This window comes from Apostichopus japonicus, chromosome 3 (assembly GCF_037975245.1).
Source record: "Apostichopus japonicus isolate 1M-3 chromosome 3, ASM3797524v1, whole genome shotgun sequence".
Lineage (NCBI taxonomy): Eukaryota > Metazoa > Echinodermata > Holothuroidea > Aspidochirotida > Stichopodidae > Apostichopus > Apostichopus japonicus.
In genome coordinates, this window is record NC_092563.1 from 3,049,773 (window position 1) to 3,076,042 (window position 26,270).

Here is a 26,270-nt window from a genome sequence, read left to right on the forward strand (position 1 = left end):
TACAAATGAATTGGACATTTTTGGATGGATGTTTCTCACCAGCTCCACGACTCGAACATCGCCGAATTCAGCATCCGGCAGGTCTCCTGTGTCAGTTCTCGCTGGAGCCTCTTCCCCGCTGAAGATATAACAGAAGGTAAAATATTTTGTGAATCGCTGTTTGTCATGATTTGTGAACTTTTCTTTTCAGGATTTGTTACTGATGTTTGTGAAGGTTTGTTTCTTGGAATACCATTCTGTCATCTGGGAATATGTTACTTTAGGGGTCCTCAAGAATGATGTCATTTTGTGAAGTTTTATGATTGTAAATGGGTGAAATATGAGCTCATACAGTTGGTGGTATATTACTAAAGAATAATTATCAAAGTGAGCAATTTCATGATGTAAAAAAAAATAAGGGAGGCCTAAGGAATCCTGTTATTTTTATCATGATTATGATGATGTGATATGTTCTCTGCTAAGGTTTTGTTTTTGTTCTTAATTTGAACGTAGCTTAATTCTCTTTTTCAGATATGAAGATTTTAGGCGGTGAATCTCTGAGAGTTAATTTCAGAGCTCGGCAGCACAATCACTATTCTCAAGGAGGTAAAAAATAACAAACAAGAAATATCAAAACTTGTTATAATTAGCAAGTAGACTGTTTGTTAGATTATTGCATTTTCATTGGTTGATTCTTCAAATTTTAATTACAAATATTACTCAAAATATGATTTGCATTGTGATCAAACTTAAAACACTCTGCTAGGTTTGCTTTTAAAGAATGTGAATGAAGTAGCTAGTGATGATTAGTTTGGCTCAGTTTATCAACCAATTGTTTTAATTATCCCTCAGATGACTCCTCACATTAATATTAGTCACTTTGCAAAATGTAAACATGATTTCATGTTGAGAAAAATGGCACTGGACTGCTTGTAGTGGATCTCACAGGGTCATTGTAACATCCATAGAGGTCAAATGTGCAATCCCTTGTCAATGGGATATCTCAAAGGAATGTTTAATGGATATCATACTTGGTTGTGAGGATCCCTCGTATTGATTACAACAAATCTCTGACTTTAGTGAAGGTCAGAGGGCATTTCAGGTCCTCAGAGGTAAAGGTGTGAAAACTTTGTGTACGTGATATCTCAAGACTGAATATCTATAATTATGTGAATATGTTTATAGTTAGATTCTGGTTATTAAGATGCCATCTGTACTTTATAAGTTAGTAGTGTCATATCCTAATTAGTAATAACCCTATTTGCTCTACATATGTATGTTCAATTTTGTTGCCTAGGCATGATGGGGAGGGGGGGGGTGGAAGGGGTCGCTTAGGGACGTAATGGTGGGCTTGGGGGCTATGGTTGGTACCATCCATTTGAATTTCATCATTTCCTGAATCTTCTTTTCAGAAGTCTCCAATAAACTGCTTGCCTTCAGTAATTGCTGCTTTGGAAAAAATATAGTAAGTTTTTTTTCAAAACTTTAATTATTTTATGTAAATTTTTTAATCTTACCATAACATAACGTAACATTAGATTTGGAATTTTAGATGTGTCCTTTGTCATCATCACCAACACCACCACCACCATTACGCCATCATCATCATCATCATCATCATCATCATCATCATCATCATCATCATCATCATCATCATCATCATCATCATCATCATCATCATCATCATCATCATCATCATCATCATCATCATCATCATCATCATCATCATCATCATCATCATCATCATCATCCTCATCATCCTCATCATCCTCATCCTCATCCGTCGTCATCATCATCCGTCATCATCATCATCATCATCATCATCATCATCATCATCATCATCATCATCCATCATCATTATCATCATCATCATCATTCATCATCATCATCATCATCATCATCATCATCATCATCATCATCATCATCATCATCATCATCATCATCATCATCATCATCATCATCATCATCATCATCATCATCATCATCATCATCATCATCATCATCCATCATCATCATCATCATCACCATCCTTGTCAAAGTGGTCATCATCATCGTCGTCTTCCTCTCATAATCATCGTCATCATAAAATTCCACGTAATCGTGTAGGCTGCTTATAAGTTTTAGATTACAAAGATGATTCATTGATAGTCTCACCCAACACTAGCATTATTTGGAACCATTCTTTCAGTGATCTGCATTCTGTCCTACACAGAATGGCAAAACACGATGATGTTATTTATTCTAAAGAATTTTGACCCTTGAGGATGCTGCTACTTAAACATGGCTCCACCTTCAGAGTTAAAAAGTCTTGTTTCCTTAAAAGAATAGTTTTGTTTTAATCTGCTGCAGTCTTCTGCCAGGTTGCAAACCTGAATTGCTCCATTCTTGATTCAACATATAAGTCGCACCAATGAAAATTTCCAAACGAAATTCTAAACTAAACTTTGCGAGCATTCTTCTTGTAAAGGTGGACAGTACTTCGACCCCCTGTGTGGATTTTTGCTTTCGTACACTTCCCGACGCCCTTCCAAACCAGGGGAACTCTGGGCTGTTGTCGAGTACAGCTACCTCTACGCCGACCATCAGCCCCAGCCCATCCAGTCATGAGCTCTCTCTCTTAGCTATCCAAGAGAAGGCGAGACTGAAGGAAGATCTGGAATGTAGCCAGGCCGCTGAAATGCTGCTAGTGGTCCTATGGAAGGTCAGTAACAAGTCTGGATATTGAGTATTTCAAGTATTTGTATACTACGTACTGGATACTCAGTATTGGGTACTACGTACTGGATGCTAAGTATTGGATACTACGTACTGGATGCTAAGTATTGGATACTAAGTATTGGCTAGTAAGTACTGGATATTAAGTATTGGCTAGTAAGTACTGGGTACTAAGTATTGGATAGAAAATACTGGATACTAAGTATTGGATAGAAAGTACTGGATACTAAGTATTGGATAGTAAGCACTGGATACTAAGTATTGGATAGTAAGTACTGGATACTAAGTATTGGATAGTAAGTACTGGATACTAACAACTGGATACTAAGTATTGGATCCCAGTACTGAATACTTAGTACTGTGAAAGTATGAAAAGGGTTAAGTACTGGGTATTGAACTTTCACACATGGATTGACTTTGAACTGAGCTATCCTGTTGTGAATTCATATTTTGCTTCTACTTCACCAGTGCCAGAGAATGCAATGCTACCGACTCCAATAAGGTTATCTGTATTTGTCCTCTGCTGTGACCCGCCTCCCCCTCCCCTTCCCCCTCCCCATCCTTGCTCCTTTCCCTGCACCTGTCTTCCCTGGCATTCTTTTAACACATCTTTTGCTGGTATCGTCTCGTGTACAGGCTTTTGTCGTTGATGACGACGGAGAGAGTCATGCTCTGGTTGGTCAGAACCACATCTCTATAATTGTTTTGGACCAGGAGGAAACCACCCATCCTCTACATAAGGTATATTATTCTTTACAGTAAAATCTCATTTCTCAAGACATTGAAGAATTTCGTTTTGGAATATTGTCACGTCATAGTTGCATTCTGGGGGGAAATCACCTGATCATAATTGATAAAACAGTGGGCGGGGATTCGCAACATTTCATTTCCCACCGTAGGTGAATGGGAGACTTTATTTTCTATTGAACAGTTGGCATGGGTGGGTTGAGACCGTATATATATTGTACAGTGTGCTTGTCCCTAAAAATATTTTATATTAAGAAAAAATGAGTTATTAAGTTTCATTTAAGTCCTAGAAGGTTGCTAAGTAGCATAACAGAAAGTAAAGGTAATAAATTGGAAGAAAGGAGTAATTAGAAGAGAACAGAGTTTAAAATCATTACGTTTGTGTTCGCTTCATTCAAAGTACAGCATCCTGATGTTAAGGTAGCCGACGATACAGTCAAACACACACAGCTGCGTTTGGCATTTAAGAGTGACGTAACAAAGATTGCTTATTTATATATTATTGCACAAAAGTCTGATGTTATGCTATGAATATAATTTGTATTGTGTGTGTGTGTTTGTATGTGTCTCTGTGTGCATAAGTTGTTAGTTTTGATGAAAGTATTTCTCATCCTTTTCAATTTTTTTCCCCCCAGAAACCTAACGAAGTCAAACAGCTCAAGTTTTCGAAAGATCCAAAACCAGCCGATAAAGATATTCCAACGGCCGAGGTCTTGATGCAGCTACTGCACTATAGCCTTCAGTTTCAGCCAATCATAGAACACGATTTCAACCAATATGTGTGAGTAAGAGTGATGGTGACAAATTTGACGATGGAAAGAAAGTCGTATGTAGTCCTGCTGTACGGTATTCAGCAAATATCTGTTGTCAATCTTGCGGGTACAGTACGAATACTCATGGGTGAACCATGTTTGTGCGATATTTAGTGTTAGTTTGGGCCTCATTTGAAATATTAAAAAAAATGAATGTGTGATAGATACGTTGGATGCAGGGCAATCTTGATTACAATGATACTGTTGTTCATTCTTGGGGTTTTTTTTTTCTTTTTTTCTTGGGGAAGGGGCAAATGATTGATGTATTTTATTCTTTTCTGCCTTCTTTACAGATTGTGCAGGGTACCCATTCAACTCCAGATTTATAACTGCTGTCAATGTGAATTGGAAGTCTTCATAGAAACAAACCCTGCAGATAACAGGTAACAGATATGATACGAGCACCGATTGGCGGTGAAATTTACGTAGAAAATATTCTACGATAAATGCATAAATTTTATTTTTGTGAAGTACTAGGGTCTCTGGTTCGCCAATCTTATTCCAAGTCATGTCCGATATTTTGTTGTATTTCTTCAACCATGCGGTTCTTTGAAGTTTGTACTTGGTTTTCACATGATGTATGTCAGAAAAAATATGAGACAAATGCCGGCAATAATTTCAATTAATTTTTTCCCCTTAAATTTAGGTTGCTCATTTGTGTTTTGCAGAAAACTTTACATTGGTTATAAATATTTTCTTTTCATCTTTTGGCAAAAATAATGAATAAATAGATTCAGCATGTACAATATACATCTTCACAATTCTGAAATTTGAACAATATTTTCATTTTTGTGTTGTTGTCATCCAATTTGGAAAACTGATACATACTGTCCCTTTAATATCTTGACAACTTGAGGTAAGTGTATACCTATGAAAGAGTAACTTCTCCTCTGGAGTTGTATATAAAATATAAATAATGTACAGCGTGTAAAAAAAAACACTTCTTGTGCCAATGTACAAACATTAACAGTTTGTATGTGCAGTGGATCATGTCTGCATAGTACCGTTGTTTCTTGGTTTTCCGTTTCTTCAGATTGTCACAGCCAACTGCAGATTACAGTGCAATCTTCCTTCCTCCCGATTCGTCGACGTTCACCTGGTGCAGCCTCTCCTCCGAAGTCATCAACATTCCCCCCTCCAAGAGGGCGACCGCCACGCTACACGCCTGCTTCGGAGGCCCGGGTGTCTACAACCTCAACAGCATCCAACTGTACGTGAAAAATCCGGTCTCGAGTCCTCCGAAGGACAGTGCCGACGCCAAAAGCAATCCATTTGACATTTCAGGACAGAGGCCCAACCTGCTCAAGCAGAACAGTCTACCTACTTCTATGATAACTGTCGTGGAAAGGAATGGCAGTAAAACTTGAAAGAGGTTTTGTTTGTCAGCTTGTGTTTCCAATAATAGATGTATTATGCTTACAACAGATTCAAGAGAGGGAGGGAGAGAGAGAAGAGAGATAGATCGATAGAAGGAGGTATGTTTTCAACAATGTGCTACCTTCGTAGGTCATGTGACCTGGGCGTGATCAAAGATAGCTGCTTGCAATGACACAAAGAAAATTTGACAAATGAGCAAGGAAGCTTTTTAACCACAACCCTTCTGGCTGTAGCGAAGAAATTTAAAAAATGCACCATAATCACCATAATTTATTATAATACCAGTCAGACCTGCACTGCTTAAATAATAATTTACCTCTCAAATAGATTGTTTCATGTAGAGGGAGGGTTTTGTTGTGTCGATGAAAACTTCCCAATAATTGACAGTGTCGGAAATAGGTCAATAATTCACATCCGTTAGAAATATACAAATGTATGCAGTTCGTGATAGGGAACATGTCACATTGCCTATGTCTGTGATCGGGGTACTGGACCAAGAAGCTGGCATAGACGATTATGGCGAAACAAGGTCGTCGTCAAAGTTCAATGTAATATTCATATTATTAAATATATCAGATGTTATTTACATATCAAACATTGGTAGTTTTATTTATGTATCCTCCGGATGAGAAGGTTTCTCTTTTTTTAATTTTCTTTTTGGGGGGGGGGGGAGAATATATGGAAGTAAATATTTTGAGAAGCCTGCAAGTCATTAACAGAGCTGCATCTTGCTATCATCTGATGATGAAACATTCAAATTGTTGACTAATGCATCAACAGAACAGAATATCAACAAACAGCATATCAACAAACATTTTCATTCTTTATTTCTTTAATTTATCCATGCTTCAAAAAATGGGATTTTTTTCAGGGGGGGAGGGGGCGCATTTCAAAAGTGGGTCAACTCTCTGTGACTGCTATTTTTGGTACATATGTGCTAATGGCGATGTATTCCTGATTATGTAACGTCTCATTGTCAAAAATGATTAAATCCATTAAAATTTTGATCACCAAAGGCTATCAAACAACATGTTTAAATCTGAAAACTTTGGTTCAAGCAAAGAACCTTTTAGTAGGAAAATGTTTCAGGATAAGGCATAATTTTGATCATGGTTTACTATAAATTTGGGTTAGTTTCTTGCAGTTATGTGTATGGACCTTTGAGGGCTATAAAATGTAAACGTAGTGAATTGCTAGTGCTCGTAGAAAATCTTGCTAAAATATTCTACCAATGGAGACAAATCTTGCAAAGCTTTTGAATAATACTAGCTAGCCCTTCTTATTACACAGCTAGTCTCCTCTCATAGGTTGGACCTAGTTTTATCATTTACTTATTCCATGTAAGGTGTTAACAATTCTCCTTTAATAGCTGATCAAAGTATGCATTCAGGTAATGTTTCTGGTTTGCCCGAAATTAAACAAAGACCAGACATGCTTTGTTCCGGTATCGACTGTTCGTTTGCTTGTACCTTTACTACTGAAGGGTCTAACTTGAGGGATACCCTTATTATGATAATGTGATTGTAGGATATCTTTAGTGCTTAAAAGTTGACTTGTACTCAAACCCAACAGCAAAAGAAAAACAAATTAAAATTCTCATACTTGTGTGTTTTAGAGCCCTTTGTCTGGGACTTTACCCACAATGCAATGCTGTGATCTGAAGAAGTTGCTTGGTGGTGAGGTACATGTAACTGGAATACTACAACACTGTGATACAGTCTTGTAGCATGACAAGGGCCGTGCACAATACGGTAGCCTTCTTACATCTGAAATGCAGTTTACTTAATTTGGTATTAGACTTTTATTCTTGCTCTCCTTTCAACCGTGCAGGGTTTTTTGTTTTTTTTTGTATACAAAACTGTACTTAGTGAAGAATGCTATGTCCGATTGTAAGAAGTAGGATGGCGGGGGGGGCGGGGTGGGAAGTCACATGTCTTAATGGGTTACAAACTTGTGAATAAATGTGTATGAAATGTAGCTTAATTTTGTATGTTGTCGTGCAGGATGGAAAGTAGCCTAGAAGAAGTGAGAAAACACTACATATAAACTATATATTTATTCAGAGGAGATCAAAAGCCTACACAAACAAGAAATTTTGTTAAGAGAGTTCTGTAAGCAAGTTCAAAATTATTCAGAATTTGCATATTATACTCGCCTTCCTCGATTTCTTCCCATTACGACCAAGAGGGGGTTATTAGATAAAAGCTCCTTCAAGTGTACATCGCATTCATTAACCAGTAAACCAGAAAATAGTACACCACCCACGTGGAAAATAATGTATTTCCTTTGTTAACCCAGATGCTTCAAAATTTGAGATTTCTTTCAGTGATAAAAGAAACAAAATGAATGATATTACCAGTAAGCTGTAACCAGCATGACTGCTAATATTTCCCTTCTGTTTGTTAACAAGCCCTACAAAACTATTTTTATAGTTTTTGTGATAATTGTTGGGGTTGCCATGGCAAACAGTTTTCAAAATAACCCTCCTTTGGAATTTATATGAATTTTATTCATTTAAGAAAGTTATTATAAAGGTAAATTGGGAGTGCTGTTTGTTCTTTTATTGTTTTTTGTCATTGAAAGTGGGAAATGGTTAAAGGTCTAAATGCTAAATGTTTATTTAAATTTATATTTTACTGTAAGAAAAATGTGTCCCAAAATTTACACCCTAGAAGACAATCTCCTATTTTGCTATTATTATTATTTTTTCTCCATCTGTTATACGACCAGTCAGGTCAAAGGTTGAAGTTGTATGTGGTATAATTGGAGCATCGTTAGTGTGTTGTCTCTAATTTGATGTTTCATTGTGTCCTGAACTTTCATGTACAGATAATGTACGTCCCTTAGTACATGAGGGAGTCCTTTTCAAATGACCATGTGAGGTAACATTTCATTTGTACAGCATAACATAATTATATTCATTATAATAAGAGAAAAAAATAATAGACACGATTATAAAATAATAACTACAAATATGTTTTGTTTTATTTTTATTTGTTTCATAAGAATTGCCCTCACTGGGATTTAGATGCATGAGTAGATTGTGGAATAAAGTTAGTATCGAACAAAATGAACATTGGATAGTAATAATCAAAATAAAGAATGAAATTACCAGTTATAACCAGTTACAACCAGAAATAACCAGTTCAATTCAACATCATTTCATGCAAAAAAATAATTGAACTTATTATAAATTATAGAGTCAGGTAAGGCAAAACTTTCATTGGTAATAATTCCATAGAGCAATACAACAAAAACATATTTATATCTATTTTATATATATATATATATAGATATATATATTTATATATAGATATACATTAAGATATTTATATATAGATATATATTAAGATATTTATTGATAGATATATATATCTTTATATATATATATATATATAAAGTGGACATTAATCTGCTAGTTAGTTTTGATGCAGGTATGATTCTCAACTTTTTGCCTGCCAGACACATCAGATTAATTTCAAACGTGGAAACAGTATTTCAAAATGTTTGTTTGTTTATACTTCTACTTCCAGATTTAACATGAGAACGAGAGCTTATCAAGCATATGACCGACATTGCTATGAGCTTTTGGTATCAAGCAGCAGCGGCCCAAAAAAAAAGTTGTTGAAATCAAATTCAAGAATAGTTATGTGTTAATTTTGTTTTGCTTGGGTAGTGCTGATGTTTATAGTATGTCAGTGTGCCTACATGGATAGTCCAGCCTCATGGATTAGTTTCAGATTTTAAATAGATCATCGGTATTGGCAAAACTAAAACTTCTAAAGTTGGTAGAAGATTTGGGAAGTACTGTCCTAAAACTCTGATCCTCCAAATCAGGGATTGTTAAAAAATAACCAATGAAATATGACTGTGGATAATTATATTTAGAGGCGCTGGGCATTCAAAAATGCTTCTTTTTTTTAATCTTTGCGTTCATTTTCTGACTATCTTGCACATTTTGGGGGCAATGCTGATGAACTTTAAATACTGAAAACAAATAAAAATATCACGTATATTATGGTATTTTGAACAAAGGAAAGTGAGAATAAATGTTTTAATTAGTCCTCCTTTAAAAACATATTTCAATATAATGCCACCTTGGATTCCCAATAAACCAACACTTGATGCATGCAGCAGAACCCACAGATGAGAGTCTATAAACAGATGCAAACCAAAGTAGAACTTGGAATGGTAAACAAAAACAAATACCAGATAACAATTGTTTTTTTTTATAATATATATATAGGTGCTTTGGCATGCTTTATTACAAACTGGAATATGCTACATACTTTTATGAATTCAATTCAAAATATTTGCCAAATTTGATAAAATGGCAGTAATGGCCACATTGCATTACCATCCTTTCACTTCCTTCTTTGACATGGTAACTATGATCCGTTCAACACACCACTACGTCAAGAAAACTTATAGGCAAGCGTGGAGCCAAGAACTCGGAATTACGGGGTATTAACCGTTCATGTATTATAACAGTAATATGTAACACTACAACAAGAGATCATGCAGGCCAGTACACAGGATTTTCTATGGGGTGGTGCACTGGTTGAAGATGTGGATCATTGCATTGAATACCATCCTGGTAGAGGTGACTCATTTCTGTCATTGAAGGTGCTAAGATGGAACATGGTGCTATATTTTGCGACCATATCAATCAGGTCTGTGACATTTAGCAGAGCTCTCCTCAACATCCCCACCCACCAGCACCAAAGATGATCCCCTTTCCCAGACAATCTGCACCTCTTAAAATGGGGGGGGGGTTAGGGGCAGAAGTGCATCACCCCCCTTGCCAATGGACTTGTCACATAGGAAGGTATCATATCAGGGTTTTTGAAAGTTCTATCCTCAGCCAAAGTTACTGTCCATTTCATCTATGGACTATCACCCTTTACACAAATCAAATGTTATGCACTAAAGTGTAATTTCATGAAACCACCATCAGACAATTATACCTTCCTTTTCCCTTCCCTTCTTCTACTCCCACTCCATCTTCTATCCCTTCTCCTTCTGCCCTCCCCCCTTCCCCTCTTCTATCACATCTCCTGCCTGTCTTCCATCCCATCTATCCTCTCCTGACTATTCTATTCTCTCTCTCTCCACCTACCTCTCTCTCTCTCTCTACCCTTCCTCTTTCCAAGCGCCCGCCTCTCTGTCTGTTTCGTGCCGTATTGTATTGAATCCATTCAAGGTGTTTGTCAAAATAATTAATCTATTATAGAAACTTCTCGTTACGGTCCCTATAAACAAGTGGCTCCTGACATGAAGTTTGTAGAAATTTTAAGCAGAAACTAAGAAAAGTAAATTTATACTACATATTGAAACAAATATGGATGGCACCTTCCATAAATAAAATTAATTAGATTAAATGGAAGTGATACTCTTAAATAATGGCATGACTCTCTACAAAATTAAGCCAAAAACGAAAATAAATTGTTCTAATTATCACAGATTTACTTCTGTTTGATTATACATGTATCCAAATAGTATTTATCAAATTAAATTGGTCACCATTCACATTTGCAATTTGCTCTTCTCCCTTCAACTGCCTACAGAATGAGGAAATTTAAGTGCATTAAAAAACACTCATAATATTTGATACTGCTGATACACTGATAAATATTTGATATTGCAGCATATTAAGCTTGGCAAGGACAACTTGTTGTACAGAAAGCTGTAGCAACTGCATGCAGAACTGTACATGGTAAATAGTCGATGGATGTCATATGTCCTACATACTGTAGTGTAGCTGGAAGAGGCATAGTTACAGACCTGTACATGGCACCGAGTTGCTAAGAGCTTCGTTTCACACACACATTATGGTAACGATGGAGGCTGTAAAGCTGCATACAGACTAGCACACGATTGCGCACAGCTGCATTATCATTGCGCTTCATTGCACACCAAATAATTCTTTAGATCTTTGAATTATTTAAGATGGGCAAACTTAAAAGCCACCAGAATAGCTTTACAATTTTTAGTGTGATCAAAATTGATAAGCCTTATCCATACTAGAACTTTTCATGGAGGTTCTCACCAATCCAAATAATTTTCAGGCAATGAGGAATGTGAATTTCACGATGCCTCCTTGTACAACAATAACTCTTGAAGGTTGATCCATATGCATCATCATGCACTTAATTGTCTTTTTACTCACAAGTGCCTTTGAACAATGCCTTCCCACAAAACTGCTATGCTACCAATGACAGAGATAACATGTCCTCTCTTTTTCTAAATTACGACCAGCCCTGACTGTGGCCATCTTTTAGTCTAATGTAACATGTTATACCACACAGATGCACCAATGCATTGATATAGAGAATAGGAAAGTAGTCTTACAATGAAGCAGAAACACACCAATGGCATTAGCTGAAACTTCTCTAATCTTATTCTCCTACATCCAGCCCCCCCCCCTCCCCCCTCACCATCCTCTCCTTGCCATAATGGGCTTTTTCTACCTCACTAATGCTCAAAGTAACCTTACCCAATTAACACATCACTAACTTGTTCAAAATCGTTATTTTTTTACCAGTACAGGGCAAAATGTTCGTACCGACAGAATAAACTAATTTTCTACATATGATGGAACAATAACTTCTAAAAACAGAAAGTTTTATCTAATATTATGCACCATTTTTACAGACTTAGCACAAATATCTACTCTGTCTTTTCAGCCTCCTTGATTTAAGAACTCTACAAATAATAATACAAGCCTTCAACATTGTCTTGTTTAATGTTGTAGTGTTTGTATGATTTTGCTAGCTGTCACAACACACATAAACTCATCATTTTAATGGGATTAAAGTATATCACAATGAGAGAAAGTTGGTATGAGCACTTTTAATCCTAAGGGATCAGGGAATTGATAGAGGAGTGAATGAGCAAGAAGTTTTGACAGCACAAACAGTACAAAACAGATCACGAATGTGTTAACATTCGAAGCTGCTTTCATTGGGAAAGGCAGGGTGGGAGAATGGGCTTAAATACACACTTGAGCAAGTTATTCCCTTCGCCCCCCCGCCCCCGCCCCCGCCCCCCTCCCTCTCCCCTAATACCTCTAGTGATATGATAGTTGCATGGTACATAACAGTACCCTACACAGTTTTAATACTTGTTATATCCATTCAGGATTACTCTATCTAAATCTGACCCCATATTAGGATATTCCGAAAATGACTTGAAATATTCATCATTGCAATATTTCCAACTTTGGCAACGACTATATACCATTAAAGCATGCATTACCGTACACCTACTGGCCCCCAGAATACACCCTGGAACATGACTAGTACTGAGAGAAGAGCAGTTCTGAAAAAGGGAAAACCATACGTTACGAGAATTCAGAAACATCCTCGTCGTCGTTTCTAGTCAGGTGAAATGAATACTTAGCCTCTGCATTCTCCTCTTTCATGTCTCTTCATCTTCGTCATCATCGTCGTCGTCTGCGAACGACAAGAGACTCTCGTTTTTGACCTTCTTACTTTTGCTGCTCTGTTTGCTGCTCTGCTGTTTGCTTTTCTCTTTGTCCTTTTTCTTCTTTGAGGAACCAAACTGCACGCCTGGAGATTCCTGGTTAGTCCTCTTTGAGGGTTTTTGAAATGATAGTTTACCTGGTAGGCTACTGCTGGAAGTATCACTGTCACCTGAAAACAAAGAACGAAAGAAAGAAATATATACAACAGTGTCAATAAAAAGTATGTACAGCAGGCAATTTCATTAATTACATTTAATTACAAATTAGAATCTTCATACTTCCAAATTCTGAATTCTGCAAGCTTATCTGAATGAGTAACTATCAATTTACAATAACATCATACACATTCTAGAGCTGTGAAATAGAGAAATTGCCACTTGTTTTCAGTTTCATAGTCATCATTATTGCCAGGTACAAAATTTTAGCATTCTAAACATTGCTTGCAATACTTTCCTGGTGGTCCTGCATCCTCAAATTATTACGAAACATAAAAAATGTGTCAGTGAGGAAAAGTATACATTTGATAGCGGTTGTTGAAATATTAGTGACCGTTATTTGATCTTCTAGCATATTTTGGGACAAATAATGATGACAGATAAACTTGTGTCACATAGCACACTGTACATTGTATCCAATTGTGTACCAATTCTAGCATAAGTTATAATTGAAGCCATGATGTATGATTCACTTCCACGATTCTATTTTTTTAGTAAATAAACTTGATAGGCCTACCTGTCTTGTCGTTTTTCTCAGTTTTGTGTTTCTCATATTCGTCCTTGGTGAGGTCTCCATCTTTCAGGACAACCACCAGAGGTTGTTCATCGTCTGCATCTGGTCTGTCATCATCCTCATCCAATGGAAGATTTGCTTTCTGCAGAGGTGAGAAATGATGTGCCAATGAAAACTTGATTTCACCTAGGGTTACACATAGCTTTATGCAGTGTTACAATGTGACATTGACTAATGTTAGACTAAAGTTATTGCTACTGCAAATACATGAAGTGATTAATGTGTTTACTGGCTCAATGTGTATTTTAATTTCTACTTTAACAATAAGATAGCGGCACCTGTGATACCAGTACGATTACGAATAGGCCTGCGTTGGGGCACAGAGATTAATTTCACCAGTCCTTGGACTCGCATAACTGTTACAGTGTTACTGTTACTGGTGTTACCTTCGAATTAACTGTCGGTCCTTCTTTGTAGCCGATCTCACGTTTAAACTTGGTTAGAAAGCTGGGCTCCTTTGGTTTCATGTAATCTACACCTTGTCTTCCTCTTCCCGCCATAGTGACTACTTCACTTAAGGATGTTACCAAAACAACAATTTATCTTAAAGTATCATAATTATTTCTTATTGGCAGGTGTGGAGTTAGCAGATGGTGTGCGTATCATGCGACAAAACCATAACGTGTTAAATAAAATGTAAACAAAGTAGCGAAATTATCGACATGACCAGAATACGTACATCACGATATTCTAAATAGTCTCTGGCTTATTTTCAACAAAGAACATATTGTTTGTTTTTACCCTATATGACAAAATGACATGTTCTTGATCAAAATACTTTATAGAACTGATCAGCATCTACGTAATGAAGTTTTCACTTAAGTTGTTTTGTAAGTACATAGCATAATTTGCTTTCATACCAAGTTGCTGCATAGAGTCTGGAACAAACATATGTATCGAAGATGGGCTGATAACTGAACCAATTAAGGAGGTCATGACCTCACCTCTTCTGTCACTGTGAACTTTCTTGAACTTCAACTAATCCGTGACTGTTGTGCTTGGTTACGGCATTTTTTTTCTGCCAATTTTTTCAATTCTGCGAATTTGGCTGTGTTATGTGCAATCAATTAACTTAATATTGCAATGAGCTGTGTACGCTTAGTTTGGTAGGTACGTTGACTGTAAATAAGGGAGATTTACTGATATCGGTCGCTCCTAGCGGAACCGCTGCAATCCTAACGTTAGGCTGTTGTCTAATTGGCCTAATACAATACAAGGCATAGGCCGAGCCCTAGCTTATTAGCTTAACTTTTAAGTAACATAATATTCGCTAGCCACGTCAGGTCTGTATCTCACTAGATGAAGGTGATATACCCCTCCTTGGGCTTTGCACTTGAATTTCAGTGCCATAGTGATTTAGAGTAATGTAAATTGAAGGTTTGATGCTAGTTGGGGCATTATGATATGAATGACTTAATATTGCATGTAGTTTGGCCAAGTCACACTCACAGTCACAGTGAGGTTTTGTTTTGACCCAGTCTAGTTTGCAGTTAGGTGTGAATGGTGCAGGCCAAATGTTAGCAATGAGAATGGCATGAAATACAGAAACTGAATTATTCAGGCTTCAGGATTTCTTTTTGATGATTTCTGTGACAATATCAAAGTCAAGAACTTATGACTTTAAGTCGTCAGACATTTCTTCTTCAAATCCTGTTAGAACAATAATCATGAAAACAGAAGGCCGGTCCCTTGACGTTGCCAACAGTAGCCATATAGATGCAGTGTATCGCCAATGTTGGCCCCATCCAGCTACTATAAAGAGACAGCATGGCTTGAAAATTCATCAAAACAGGTTGGTATCGAGTCTGCAATGTTCAATAAATGTGATATTGATCTAATTTATTTGGTGTTCATACATATACTAAGAAAGTGACTGTTACATGAATCATAGTTTTGGTTTGTTTTCTTTACAAAGTTGATTGTGATTGCCATGTAGCCACCTTTGAAGTGCATGTGAAATAGCTGCATCTTCTAATCAGAAAGAGTTGTCAAAATGGTTATTCTGCTGTTCCATCCCATTCACAAATTGTCCAGCTATGCATCCAAATTCTTTTATGGATTCTTTTATTTTTTAACATTTTGCTCAATGTATTGCAAGCAATAGACAACCTATCATTAAATGTCAGTTACTTCCAATTGTCAACAATAACAGCCTGAGGTACATCATGACATCATTGTCCCTTCTTGGCAACTACTGTTTCATCTTTATAGCACACTGCTCCCTTTGTCCTTCTAGCGAAAGAAAACCAAAAACATGTGAAAATATGTTATTCCAAATTTGCCAACTTTTATTAAACATGATTGTTTCATTTGGCAGTAATACAGTTTGGCACTGGCAGCTAGTTGGCAACTTTACCGAGTATGTGAATGTGTACAGTTAGCCAACAGTAAAACTTGTTTGGAACACTATAGGGTGTAATTTTACCAATGATGTCTTTACTGATGACAATGGTTTCTGTCTATTCTGATCAAATATATATTTCTGGAGGTATTATCATTATACAGAGCAAGTAAAAGTAAAAAAAATATTTCTGCTCCTTCTTTTTGCTGGATTATGGGAAAAAAAAGTTGTTTGTGTATAACTAAGTTCATGTAGAATGTAACAGATTATGGAACAATGCCAAAAAATGTTTTCAAACCAAAATTGAATTGATTGTAAAAAAAATACAGAAATGTAAAAATCATCTGTTGAATTGATTGAATGATTGAAAAATAGTGGTGGTTTGAATTTTGTTCTGTTTTTAGATTTCATCATACAATAAACATCATTGACGATTCAGTGCTTTGAACATCCTAAAGTGGTAGTAGTTTTGTCTCATGGCTAATAACAATATAAGAAATACTTTTCACAAGTCTGTTTTTGTGTTTGTTTTTGTTTTCTATTGTCTCAAGTTTACAGCAATCTCAATCCAAATCATTTGAGTCCTCCTTTGATCATGAAGACCTGGCAAGATCGTTACCACTACGAGAAAAAGTCGCTCCTCTTAAAGAGCACCACGCCGTCCACCATTTGGAAAGAGACGACAGCAGAATGGGGTATAAGCCAGAGCACAGGTCAAGAAGCCTGCATGCTGATTTAGGTTTGGACCAAGTGAGTCTTTTAGATTAGTAATTAAGTCTACTTAACAAATTGAACAGTATTTTGTGATCTATTAAAATGAATTCAGATCATTTTGGACGGATTGGTTATCTTGTCTATCATGTGGGTCTACTTCATCGCATCTGTGTCAGCTCTTGATAGGTAGTGTTTTGTGTCTAATGACAATCAGGTATATCTAACTGTGGTAGGTAAACCCCCCCCCCCACCCAACCTCATCGCCCTACCTGTCCACCCGAACCTAATACCTACCCCTTTACCTGTCCACACAATCCTTCCTCACCTACGTACACCATGTGGACACAAAACTCTTGTTGTAGCGGCATGTAGGATTTGAAGAAACATACATCAAAAGGAAAAAGATTTGATCATTTACCATATTCTTGCCTGTTTCCATAGTTCTGTCGATTTAACTTGTATTCCTCTGGTTTAGACTTTAGTCTCCCCCTAAAGGAGATCCTGCGAGGGTCGAAACATCAGACCCTTTGATCGTATTCATTGATAATCAAATGACTCATCGTCAGAGAGCATGATTGAGAATCACTGTCGGCTTTGCGGTTGGAAGTTTGATAACCTCTTCTGTCATATAGCCCGTTTTAGCATCTGCACCACAGCATGCATAATAAAATACAATGTTTGAGGAATCGGACCAGGCTATGCAAATCTTGAAATCCTGCATAACAAATTGTGTGGACCATTCCTAGTGTTAAATTCAGAACCTCCACAACAAGTAAAGCAGGTCAATGTTTGAACACCCTGCATTACGCTTTGCGAATATTTTGCTTCTTCCATTACATAGAGCAGGCATGCATATTTATACGTATTGATGGATCTCGTTTAATATATCTGTATACATTTTGTCTTTTTCTCAATTTTCTCAATTTCTGTACGTTTAGGGAACACTGCACTGGAAAACTTGGAGGAACTTCAAAGAAGACTTGGATAATATAGACAATGGTAAAACATTTTGTCCGTTGTTAGTTTGACGTTTTTTGGGGGGAGGGGGTACTTTTTTGTGCCTAAGGGTTAGTATGATTTTTGAAGCAAATGGTTAGCAATTATGCCTGGACTGAAGAGTTGATTTCCTCATTTGACTGGCCTTAAAGTAGTCTTCCAGACATTTATATACTATATATATTTTAATGTTGAATATCTCAGAGAAATATAACCTGAAACCTGTGCGTAAAATTTTGTTCTTATTGCTAGACTTTGATATGTCACCGCTAAATTACTCTCTAGAGTTATCTCTTTAAAAGAGATTGTACAAACCCCATATGACACCTTATATTCCTGTTTTCATGGATTTGTGAGGCATCATAGTTGCTTCCCTTGTGAACATCCTAGTTTGACTCACAATTCAACAAATATTTTGACCATAATATTTTAAAAGAAATGTTTGTTAATGATAAGAAATTAATTCAAGAACAAAGTGAACCATAGATAATGAACACTAAACTGATTTATAGCAAGATTTTTCAATTTTTTTTTCCCATCGTGAATGAAATAATTCCTTCTAGAAGGTAGCAAAGACGACACAAACTAGAGCCGAAGCTATATAGTGGGGGTTCCCAATTAAGTTCTCCGAGGGCCAGTGCGGGTTACAAAAGAGCCAAAGAGAACCAGTAGGGTCACTATACCTAGAATGAGCATTGTGAAGGGTATGTTGGTAGATTCCTCCTAGGGCATTATGAGTCCATTTGCCCAATTAGGGCGGATTTTTTTCTCTCTCCATAATCAGGATTAAAGTCTGTCAATATTTGGCCCTCTGGTTGAATCTTGAAAAGCTCTGCTACACAGGTTGGTTCGGGTTAGAACGTTTTTCTCACATGATATTCATAAGATCTCACGTTCCTCATGTTTATTCAGTGTTCTTGAATTCTTTTTCTTCTTCTTACAAATTTCTCTTACAGATGCAGAGCTTTATAAGATCACGCAGGTAAAACTGATAAGAGTCCAGAGAGGTAGATTTCACCCAAAATATGTCATAAAAGCTTTCAGTTCAATTGTAACGACATTAATGCGGTAGGAATTAGTACGGATTGAGATATTGCCATGCTGGATGGCATCACAGAGTTTAATACCCCTACTTATATCCATATCTGTAGCCCAGTGTACAGTATGTTGAAATTGATCACTTATGCAGTACACAATTATATGGCAGTGCAATTAAAACTTTTTAAGTTTATTAAAGTTTAAAATATAATAAGAATAATAATAATAAAATAATAATAATAATAAATTTTTAAATAAAAGCTTTTTAAATTAAAACTGTAAAACTTATAAAAAAAAATGTCATTGTTCAATACTGATATGGGTGACAAGTTGTTTTGTTCCTCTCCCTAGTAGTAAATGATCACCCCATGTGTTCATTTAAATGACATTTTACAAGGAAAGAATGTCCGTTGTTGAATAACATCAGGTTTTTCCACTTCTAGCTTCAATGGTTGTGAAGTATCATTTTCTATTGCCCTACAGCATATCATAATCTCTGTTACCTAGTATATTTTTTAAAAATAAAAAATTGTGCTCTTCTATCTTGTCTGGTTTTATTTATATTTTAATATGATTCAAATCATCAAATCTCATTGCTGCTGATAGCTGAACTAAGGCAGTATTAACGATGTAATTTAATATTCTGTAGCATGCTACAGGTTTTCTGTGATTAACAGAACTGATGAGATCTTAATTTAAGTGGAAGACTGAAAAAGCTAAAATACTACTTTCCATAGAATGACAATTGTGTTGTAATATGTTTAAATTTGCTTTCTGTCATTTTGTTCACCAGAAAGAAGGGTTGAGGGTGACAGGTGGGGGGGGGGGGAGTTGTCAAGGATGGGGTTAGGAATATTCTTGAGCAATTATCTGTGATTTTCTTCAATGAGAGTAATCTTTCTCTTCTCCCTAGGATACATTTAGACAGCTGACGAGGCAAGTCAGAGAAGTTAGCTTGCAGATGAACAAGAAGTACACAGGCTGTGGATTAAAGGTACAGCAGCATCACACAGTACATACAGTACATCATATAAAAAAGTCAAATAGATATTGTGTATTTAACCATTAAAAACATCTCCTGATTTAATTAACATTACTTATCAAATATCACTTTAAAAAAGGGCCCAGCTAATCACAAAATGTTAGCAGGAGATCTAATGATAGTTTCAGCTTTTCACCTTTCAGAAGTATAATTCTTAACCTTTTGAACAGTTAGGAAACTTTCCCGTTGCTTTGAGTTCATAAGTCTTATGGCTCACACTTTTTGGTGAAAGTTCTGCTGCTTACTATGCACAGTTGTTATGTACAGATGAAGCTGAAGTAATGTTTGAGCATATTAAAACTTAAATGATCTGACGTGTTTACACTATAGGCCCTACAGGGCAATTTTTAATGGTCGCCCGTACCAAATTTCTGTTTGGACGACCAAAATCAGCTTTGGAGGTTGTCCGACAGACTACTAGAAGCTTACATCAAATTCAGATTGCATCGTAACTCAATACCCATAAAATAGTAAATTGATAAATTGGTACCACCCCCAAAGCTGGTGTTGCATTTACCACACCGTCACATCCCTTCTGTACTATACATATTGGTTGTTGTTTTTTTGATACATTTTTTCAGGCAACCAGAAATTAAGGGAAAACCAGGGGGAAAATGGTGTCTTTAACCCTACTAAGGGATACCTGCCGAAAATGCATTACTGCGATTGATGCTAATTCTGCATATGTTACTGTATATATATTACTGCTTATATGTTACTATATGTTACTGCATATATGTTACTGAATATTTTACTATATATGTCACAGTATATATGTTACTGTATATATGTTACTGTATATGTTACTGTATTTATGTTACTGTATATATGTGACTGTATATATGTTACTGTTATATGTTACTGCACACATGTTACTGTATATGTTACTACATATATGTTACTGTATATGTGTTACTGTATGTATGTTACTATATGTGTTACTGTATATATGTTACTATATCTGAGGTGTAATGACTGGCAACAACTCCCTTCAAATGCTCTTTGCAAGTAACTAATTCTAACAAGCTAGTTTCCAAACTTATTACTTATTTGTTTGTTTTCCAGTCGTATCATTCTTCCAATCCCTACCAGTCATTGGTTATACACCCGAGTCAACTAGCAGCAAGCTTACCCTCTCATAGTCCTAGCATCCAGGATCACAGGAACTTGCAGACCAATCCAGACTTCAGTCCATCTGTGGAAATCTCGCCAATGAAGAAAGCAGCGAGAAAGTGAGTCTGTAGTTAGCGACGATTTGGAATTTGGTAAAGAATGGCTGAAGAAAAGTGACAGAGTTGTATTGAGCCTGGGATGTTTCTTCATAAATAGATCATAAATTCTGATTTTATTTTTTTCTTCAAAACTGTTAACAGTGCTGTCATTGAAACCAATGGTATCATAAGTTCTTGTCAAGAGCTTCGATATTTTAGATTACGCAGTGGCATAACTCATCATCATCATTACAAACAAAAACAAACAAAAACACTGAAATTATTACCAAAAAGTGTAAGAAAGTTGAAAGTGGGCTTGATGATGTTATTTTAGACTTGATCAAGTCTTCGCCTTGCGTTTGAAGGCACATGAAATCCCTGATATCTCGCAATACAAATTCTGTAAGAGCTGTTTCGGGAAGTTATTCGTGACATTTATCTCAATTACAATGACCAATAGTGATCTTTGTGTTTTTTATGGAACTTGAGTATTGCAGTGTGTTTACACACTAATTTACATCAATCAGAAAATTTGTAATTGTAGGCTAAGATATTGATGTGATGAATTTTGATTTATACAGATCATAAAACAGTGTCTATGGACACTGTTAATTGTTAGAGCATATGCAATTGACAGTTTCCTTCCAAATCATAGTTTTACATTAGTTTTAGTTCTTGCTTGTTATGTCCAGACATGCCAACCTGAAAGGAATAAACCCGGAGAGTCCCAATAAAATAAATTAATAAAATTTAAGCTTAAAAATATAAAAAATAAAAAAACATTTGAGATTGGTGCATAATTTTTCATAATACAAAAAAAATGATCACAACTCCTGGTAGATCTGTCATTAACTTGTTGTATCTGTTTTAAGATTTTTGCAGTTAATATTTGGAGATCCCGATATGAGATGATACATAAAAGTGTAAGTCTCACAGTAAAATCTTGAGAGTTATGTTATATCCAATACAACTAATGCACTCTGTATCTAATCTACACCATACTCCTGCATGGGTAACTGTTTCCTTTCTTGATCAACTTTTCTTTCTGAAATACTGCCCTCTTCACAGCTATCTATCTATGATGAACCTCGTCTATTACCAGGTTGGTAAAGAAATTGTTACTATTCGGTTGCTGCATAATGCTATCTGTTTTTATTCCAATCCAAAAGACAACGTCCTCAGTCACACAACGTCAGGACCATGAGAAGGCGAATCGTCGCTCCAGGCAGACCAAAATCTAGTCAACTGTCGTCAGAGAAGCAACAAGGGAATTACGACTATCTCTCTCCGAAAGTCTTGGGAAAATTTGTCGCCGACATGGAAGAAACAGAATCCCAAGAGGGTCTCGGTCCTTTTGAGATCGTAGCCAAGGAATATCTTCGTCAGTTTACGGAAGTTTCTGAATCAGAGGAGGATGATGATGATGAAGTCGATTATTCCAAAGAGGCTAGGAATCAATACTCCACGACAGACCTGGAAAATCTTAAGTGGGATAGATTTCGACAAGAGAAGGAGTACATGCAGAAAAAGCTACTGGGCGTCCGATTACTGCCGGAGGTTTTCAATCCCGAGGACAGTCTCTTCGAGTATCGTTCCTCAAACGCTTCCAGTCCCGAGCCGGACCCCTTCCCGGAGACGTTGAGCGAGCCTTACTGTTACATGGACCTGCTGGAGTTGAGCCAGGAGAAGGACTGGAGGCAAGCGGTGAGGAAGGTACCAGAGGAGAAAGATGTAGAACTCATCATGGATAGATTGATAGAAATGGAGAGATTTCAAGAGGAAACTTCAAAAACTGAGAGAAGAGAGTCTCTTCCATCCAACAAGAAGACTCTGTCCCAACTCGAAGAGAAGAAAGGTTGGAATGCGGATGCTGCCAAACCGACCGAAAGAGCTCAGAGCAATCTGAGTAGAAAGGGCAAATCCAAAAATTGTTCAGACGATTGTCTTCAACCAGTCTGCAGCGGAGAATGTATCCCTATCGCAGAATCGAAAGGCTGCCCCCATTGTCGTGGAAGACAATGCAGAGGTCAGTGCACAGAATACAGATACCACTTACACGTCCGACGCCCTCGAGAAGGGAACCCGACGAAGCCGTGCCCCAAATCTTGCGTCAGTTGCGCCAAGAACGGCAGGAAGGTTTTGAACACCGTCAATGCGAACAACGCCATCCTCGGTCGGCCGCGGTCTGCCTTCTCGACCTTCAGCAGCACTCAACAGATGAAACGTTCAAAGGGGTGTACGAAGATGACATACACCAACGAGAACGGTGGTGGGCTGGTCTCGCAGCGATTGGAACAGTTGCAACTCTCTGCTCCCATGGAACGTGAAACCGCTAGAGAAGAAACGGAATCCTCGTCCGGGGTGCCGCCGCGGAGAGTCAGGAGTGCAAGACAGGTAAGAGGTAGAGATACCTTGCTCTCTGGAAAGGCTTATCACTCACAGAGAAGGATTTCGATAACTGCGGAAACGTGTACCACCTCGGCAGCGAGGTGCAACTCTCCAACACCGAGGGCTCAATCAGCTAAGTTAAGAAAAAGAAGAAAGAGGAGGATCAAAAGTGCAAAACGATGAATTTAGCTCCCTTTTACTTTTAAATTAAGACGATCATTAGACATTGACATTCTTTGAACCACTTGGCAAGAGGATCTAGAAGTTACGGTTACGTAGATTAATTGCATTATTTCACTCACACTGGCTGTGGAAATTCTCAACGTAATATCAAACTGAAGACTTTTGTTATATTATTTAAAGTTGTTATGAAAGCTGGGTCAATGTACCGGTCTCATTTTACAAGTTTTGTCACGGTTTTTGGAGCTATGCCTCCATTTCTACAGAGTAAATGTATCGCTAACATTTGCAACTTATTATCAAAGAAGTCAAAACTCCAGTTCCATATTCAGCTAAATCACAAAAATTATATTATATATATACTTTGAGAACTGTTGACCAAAATACGGGAACATATTAATTCAACTTGTAAAACATTGTAGACAACAACATCAGTGTCATTTCAGCAATATGGTCAACTGCATATATAACTGGAAGATCACAGGTAAAAGAGTAAGACTCAATTTATTATCAACTTTTATTAACTAGCACTTCAGAGATATTTTGTTACTCATCTTGCTGTGACTGTTGAACACACCACAGAGTGTAATGTTTTACTATTATAGACATTGTTTACTTTCTTGTAATTCTATAGCATCTGAATTTTGCTCCCTTCCTCTATAGTGTGTGTTTGTATTCGTTATTTCTAAGTCTAACTAGTCACTTCTTCCTGTCCTAGTTGCCATTGATTAGTATAAAAGAGTACTGAAATAATGTATGTACAGGTTTCAGAAATATTTCCATTCCAGCACTTGATGCTCTTTATTTTGTAATAGTATTGAAAAAGAGAAGATTTATTTTCAAAGAGATCCTAAATGCTCTTGTGTTTTCTAATTTCTTTGCCAAAGGTGATATTACGTGCTTGTATTTGAGTGTATGTTTGTGCTTTCCTGCAATGAGCCATTTAGTCTTTATTCTCAAATTAAAGTTCGTCCCCCTCTCCCCACTTTCGACTTTACAGATATATTTAATTAATGTGGTTTCATGAGTTAAAGATATCATTAAGCTAAAAATAATTATAGATATCATAAAGGAAATCGATGACATCCTTATAAATTTAAATTGTCTGAAAATACGTTTGATACTTCTGACATTAAATATATCTAATATATTGATAAAAATTACTTCAATTATATTCAAAGAGTGATCAGTACTTATTTAGATAAATCTCTAATTTATTTTCAGGCAGCTTTATTGCGTTTGCTTGTTAATTTTCGAAACACGAGTAATTCTTAAAATAAGATTGTAATTAACCAAACGAATACATCCTCCTAAATTTTACTTTAACCAAATGAATCTATCTTAGTGAGTAGTTAACAAATTTGATTCAATCCTCAAAATTTCTTCAGCCGGACACTTTTCGTAGTATTATATAATACATGTAAAAGCAAATTTAAAAAAAAAAAATTCAAAAACTTCTGCTTCCGAATTGCCGGCTACCAGAGATGAGACTACTAAAAAACTAACTAGTGACTTTGTTTTAATGTGGCATTGTACTATGGACTAATATTAATTATATTTATATTAACTCAGAAAGCTGGTTTATTTCAGATGTATTAGAGGGAATTGAAAATATCCTACATCAAAATAACCTTCAAATATAGGCATATCTTTAATTTTTGATAAAAATTAACATGGATTGCTGTATCATTATCGTGAGTGTTCGACCGATATCTTTACGATAATTACAAAATCAAATTTATGTCCCCATTTTCAGGCACATAGCGTGGATCGCCGTCCTGAGGGAGGGGCATAAGGGGAGGGGTAACCCCTCCCTTTTTTTTTTTTTTTTAGAAAAGGGCTCATAGGTGCAAAATGGTGCTATCATTTCTATTTGTACTCAAATGTAAATGTGTTCTAAAATTTTCTTTTTTGGTACATAACCTTTACCAATTTTTGGATAAAAAAACGAAATAGTCAAACTTAACAATTGAATCGATAGCGAAAGGTCAAATGGGCAATTACCGACAACCCTGGCATTCACACTGTTTTCGCGTAGCCTTTATACTCGGATGCAGGCCGTGTAGTCAGTGTAGTAGCAATCAATGTGACTCAACGCCCGGGTAGCCTCAGCAGGTTAATCGAGGCGATGACGAGTCCGGGAAATTCGATCCTCACTGTTAGGGCGCAACACAAACGCTCTCTCCGAAGATTTCACCCCCCCCCCCATCGGCCACATTCCCCAGGTTGGAGTACGGCATTTAGATTGTTTTTGTTTGCCCTCTTTGATTTTTCACCGTCGTCCATCGCGTCCCCAAAAATGTCTGTGGGCGGCACTCTGTCCACCCCCCCCCCCTCCTCCTGGCTACGCCACTGGTTTATTACCTGTATTAGGTATGTGCCAGAGATGTGTTGGTAATTATTCCAACCATATGTAATCTTTCAAGATCATGGATGCTAAGAAGAACAACTAAGT

The 26,270-nt window shown here is 36.7% G+C and overlaps 3 protein-coding genes across 8 annotated transcripts in view; 2 read left to right on the forward strand and 1 right to left on the reverse strand.

Moving 5' to 3' along the window:
* The window catches only part of LOC139960105 (trafficking protein particle complex subunit 8-like), a 34,446-nt gene extending 22,208 nt beyond the window's left edge, over window positions 1–12,238 (forward strand). The window contains exons 22-29 of the mRNA XM_071958213.1: window positions 43–136; window positions 511–585; window positions 1,392–1,444; window positions 2,447–2,680; window positions 3,331–3,435; window positions 4,077–4,222; window positions 4,547–4,636; window positions 5,287–12,238. Coding sequence (XP_071814314.1) covers window positions 43–136; window positions 511–585; window positions 1,392–1,444; window positions 2,447–2,680; window positions 3,331–3,435; window positions 4,077–4,222; window positions 4,547–4,636; window positions 5,287–5,620 — 1,131 coding nt within the window. The 3' untranslated portion in view covers window positions 5,621–12,238. The remainder of the gene's footprint in view (window positions 1–42; window positions 137–510; window positions 586–1,391; window positions 1,445–2,446; window positions 2,681–3,330; window positions 3,436–4,076; window positions 4,223–4,546; window positions 4,637–5,286) is intronic.
* A 433-nt stretch (window positions 12,239–12,671) lies between these two features.
* LOC139960139 (uncharacterized protein KIAA1143 homolog) lies at window positions 12,672–14,528 on the reverse strand. The gene is made up of 3 exons (XM_071958273.1): window positions 14,292–14,528; window positions 13,849–13,987; window positions 12,672–13,285 (listed from the first exon to the last, which is right to left on the reverse strand). The coding sequence occupies exons 1-3, from the start codon at window positions 14,403–14,405 to the stop codon at window positions 13,050–13,052; spliced, it is 489 nt and encodes a 162-aa protein (XP_071814374.1). The 5' UTR covers window positions 14,406–14,528; the 3' UTR covers window positions 12,672–13,049.
* An 85-nt stretch (window positions 14,529–14,613) lies between these two features.
* Window positions 14,614–24,670, forward strand: LOC139960110 (uncharacterized). 6 transcript variants are annotated; one of them, XM_071958242.1, is made up of 8 exons: window positions 14,614–14,735; window positions 15,563–15,697; window positions 16,798–16,996; window positions 17,899–17,959; window positions 18,913–18,938; window positions 19,908–19,988; window positions 21,102–21,268; window positions 22,417–24,670. In XM_071958242.1, the coding sequence occupies exons 2-8, from the start codon at window positions 15,573–15,575 to the stop codon at window positions 23,816–23,818; spliced, it is 2,061 nt and encodes a 686-aa protein (XP_071814343.1). In that variant the 5' UTR covers window positions 14,614–14,735; window positions 15,563–15,572; the 3' UTR covers window positions 23,819–24,670. The 6 variants fall into 6 exon arrangements, with proteins under 6 accessions (XP_071814343.1, XP_071814360.1, XP_071814349.1 ...); XM_071958259.1 differs by having other exon boundaries at window positions 16,805–16,996; XM_071958248.1 differs by lacking the exon at window positions 14,614–14,735 and adding an exon at window positions 14,833–15,015 and having other exon boundaries at window positions 16,805–16,996.
* Window positions 24,671–26,270: the final 1,600 nt, after the last annotated feature.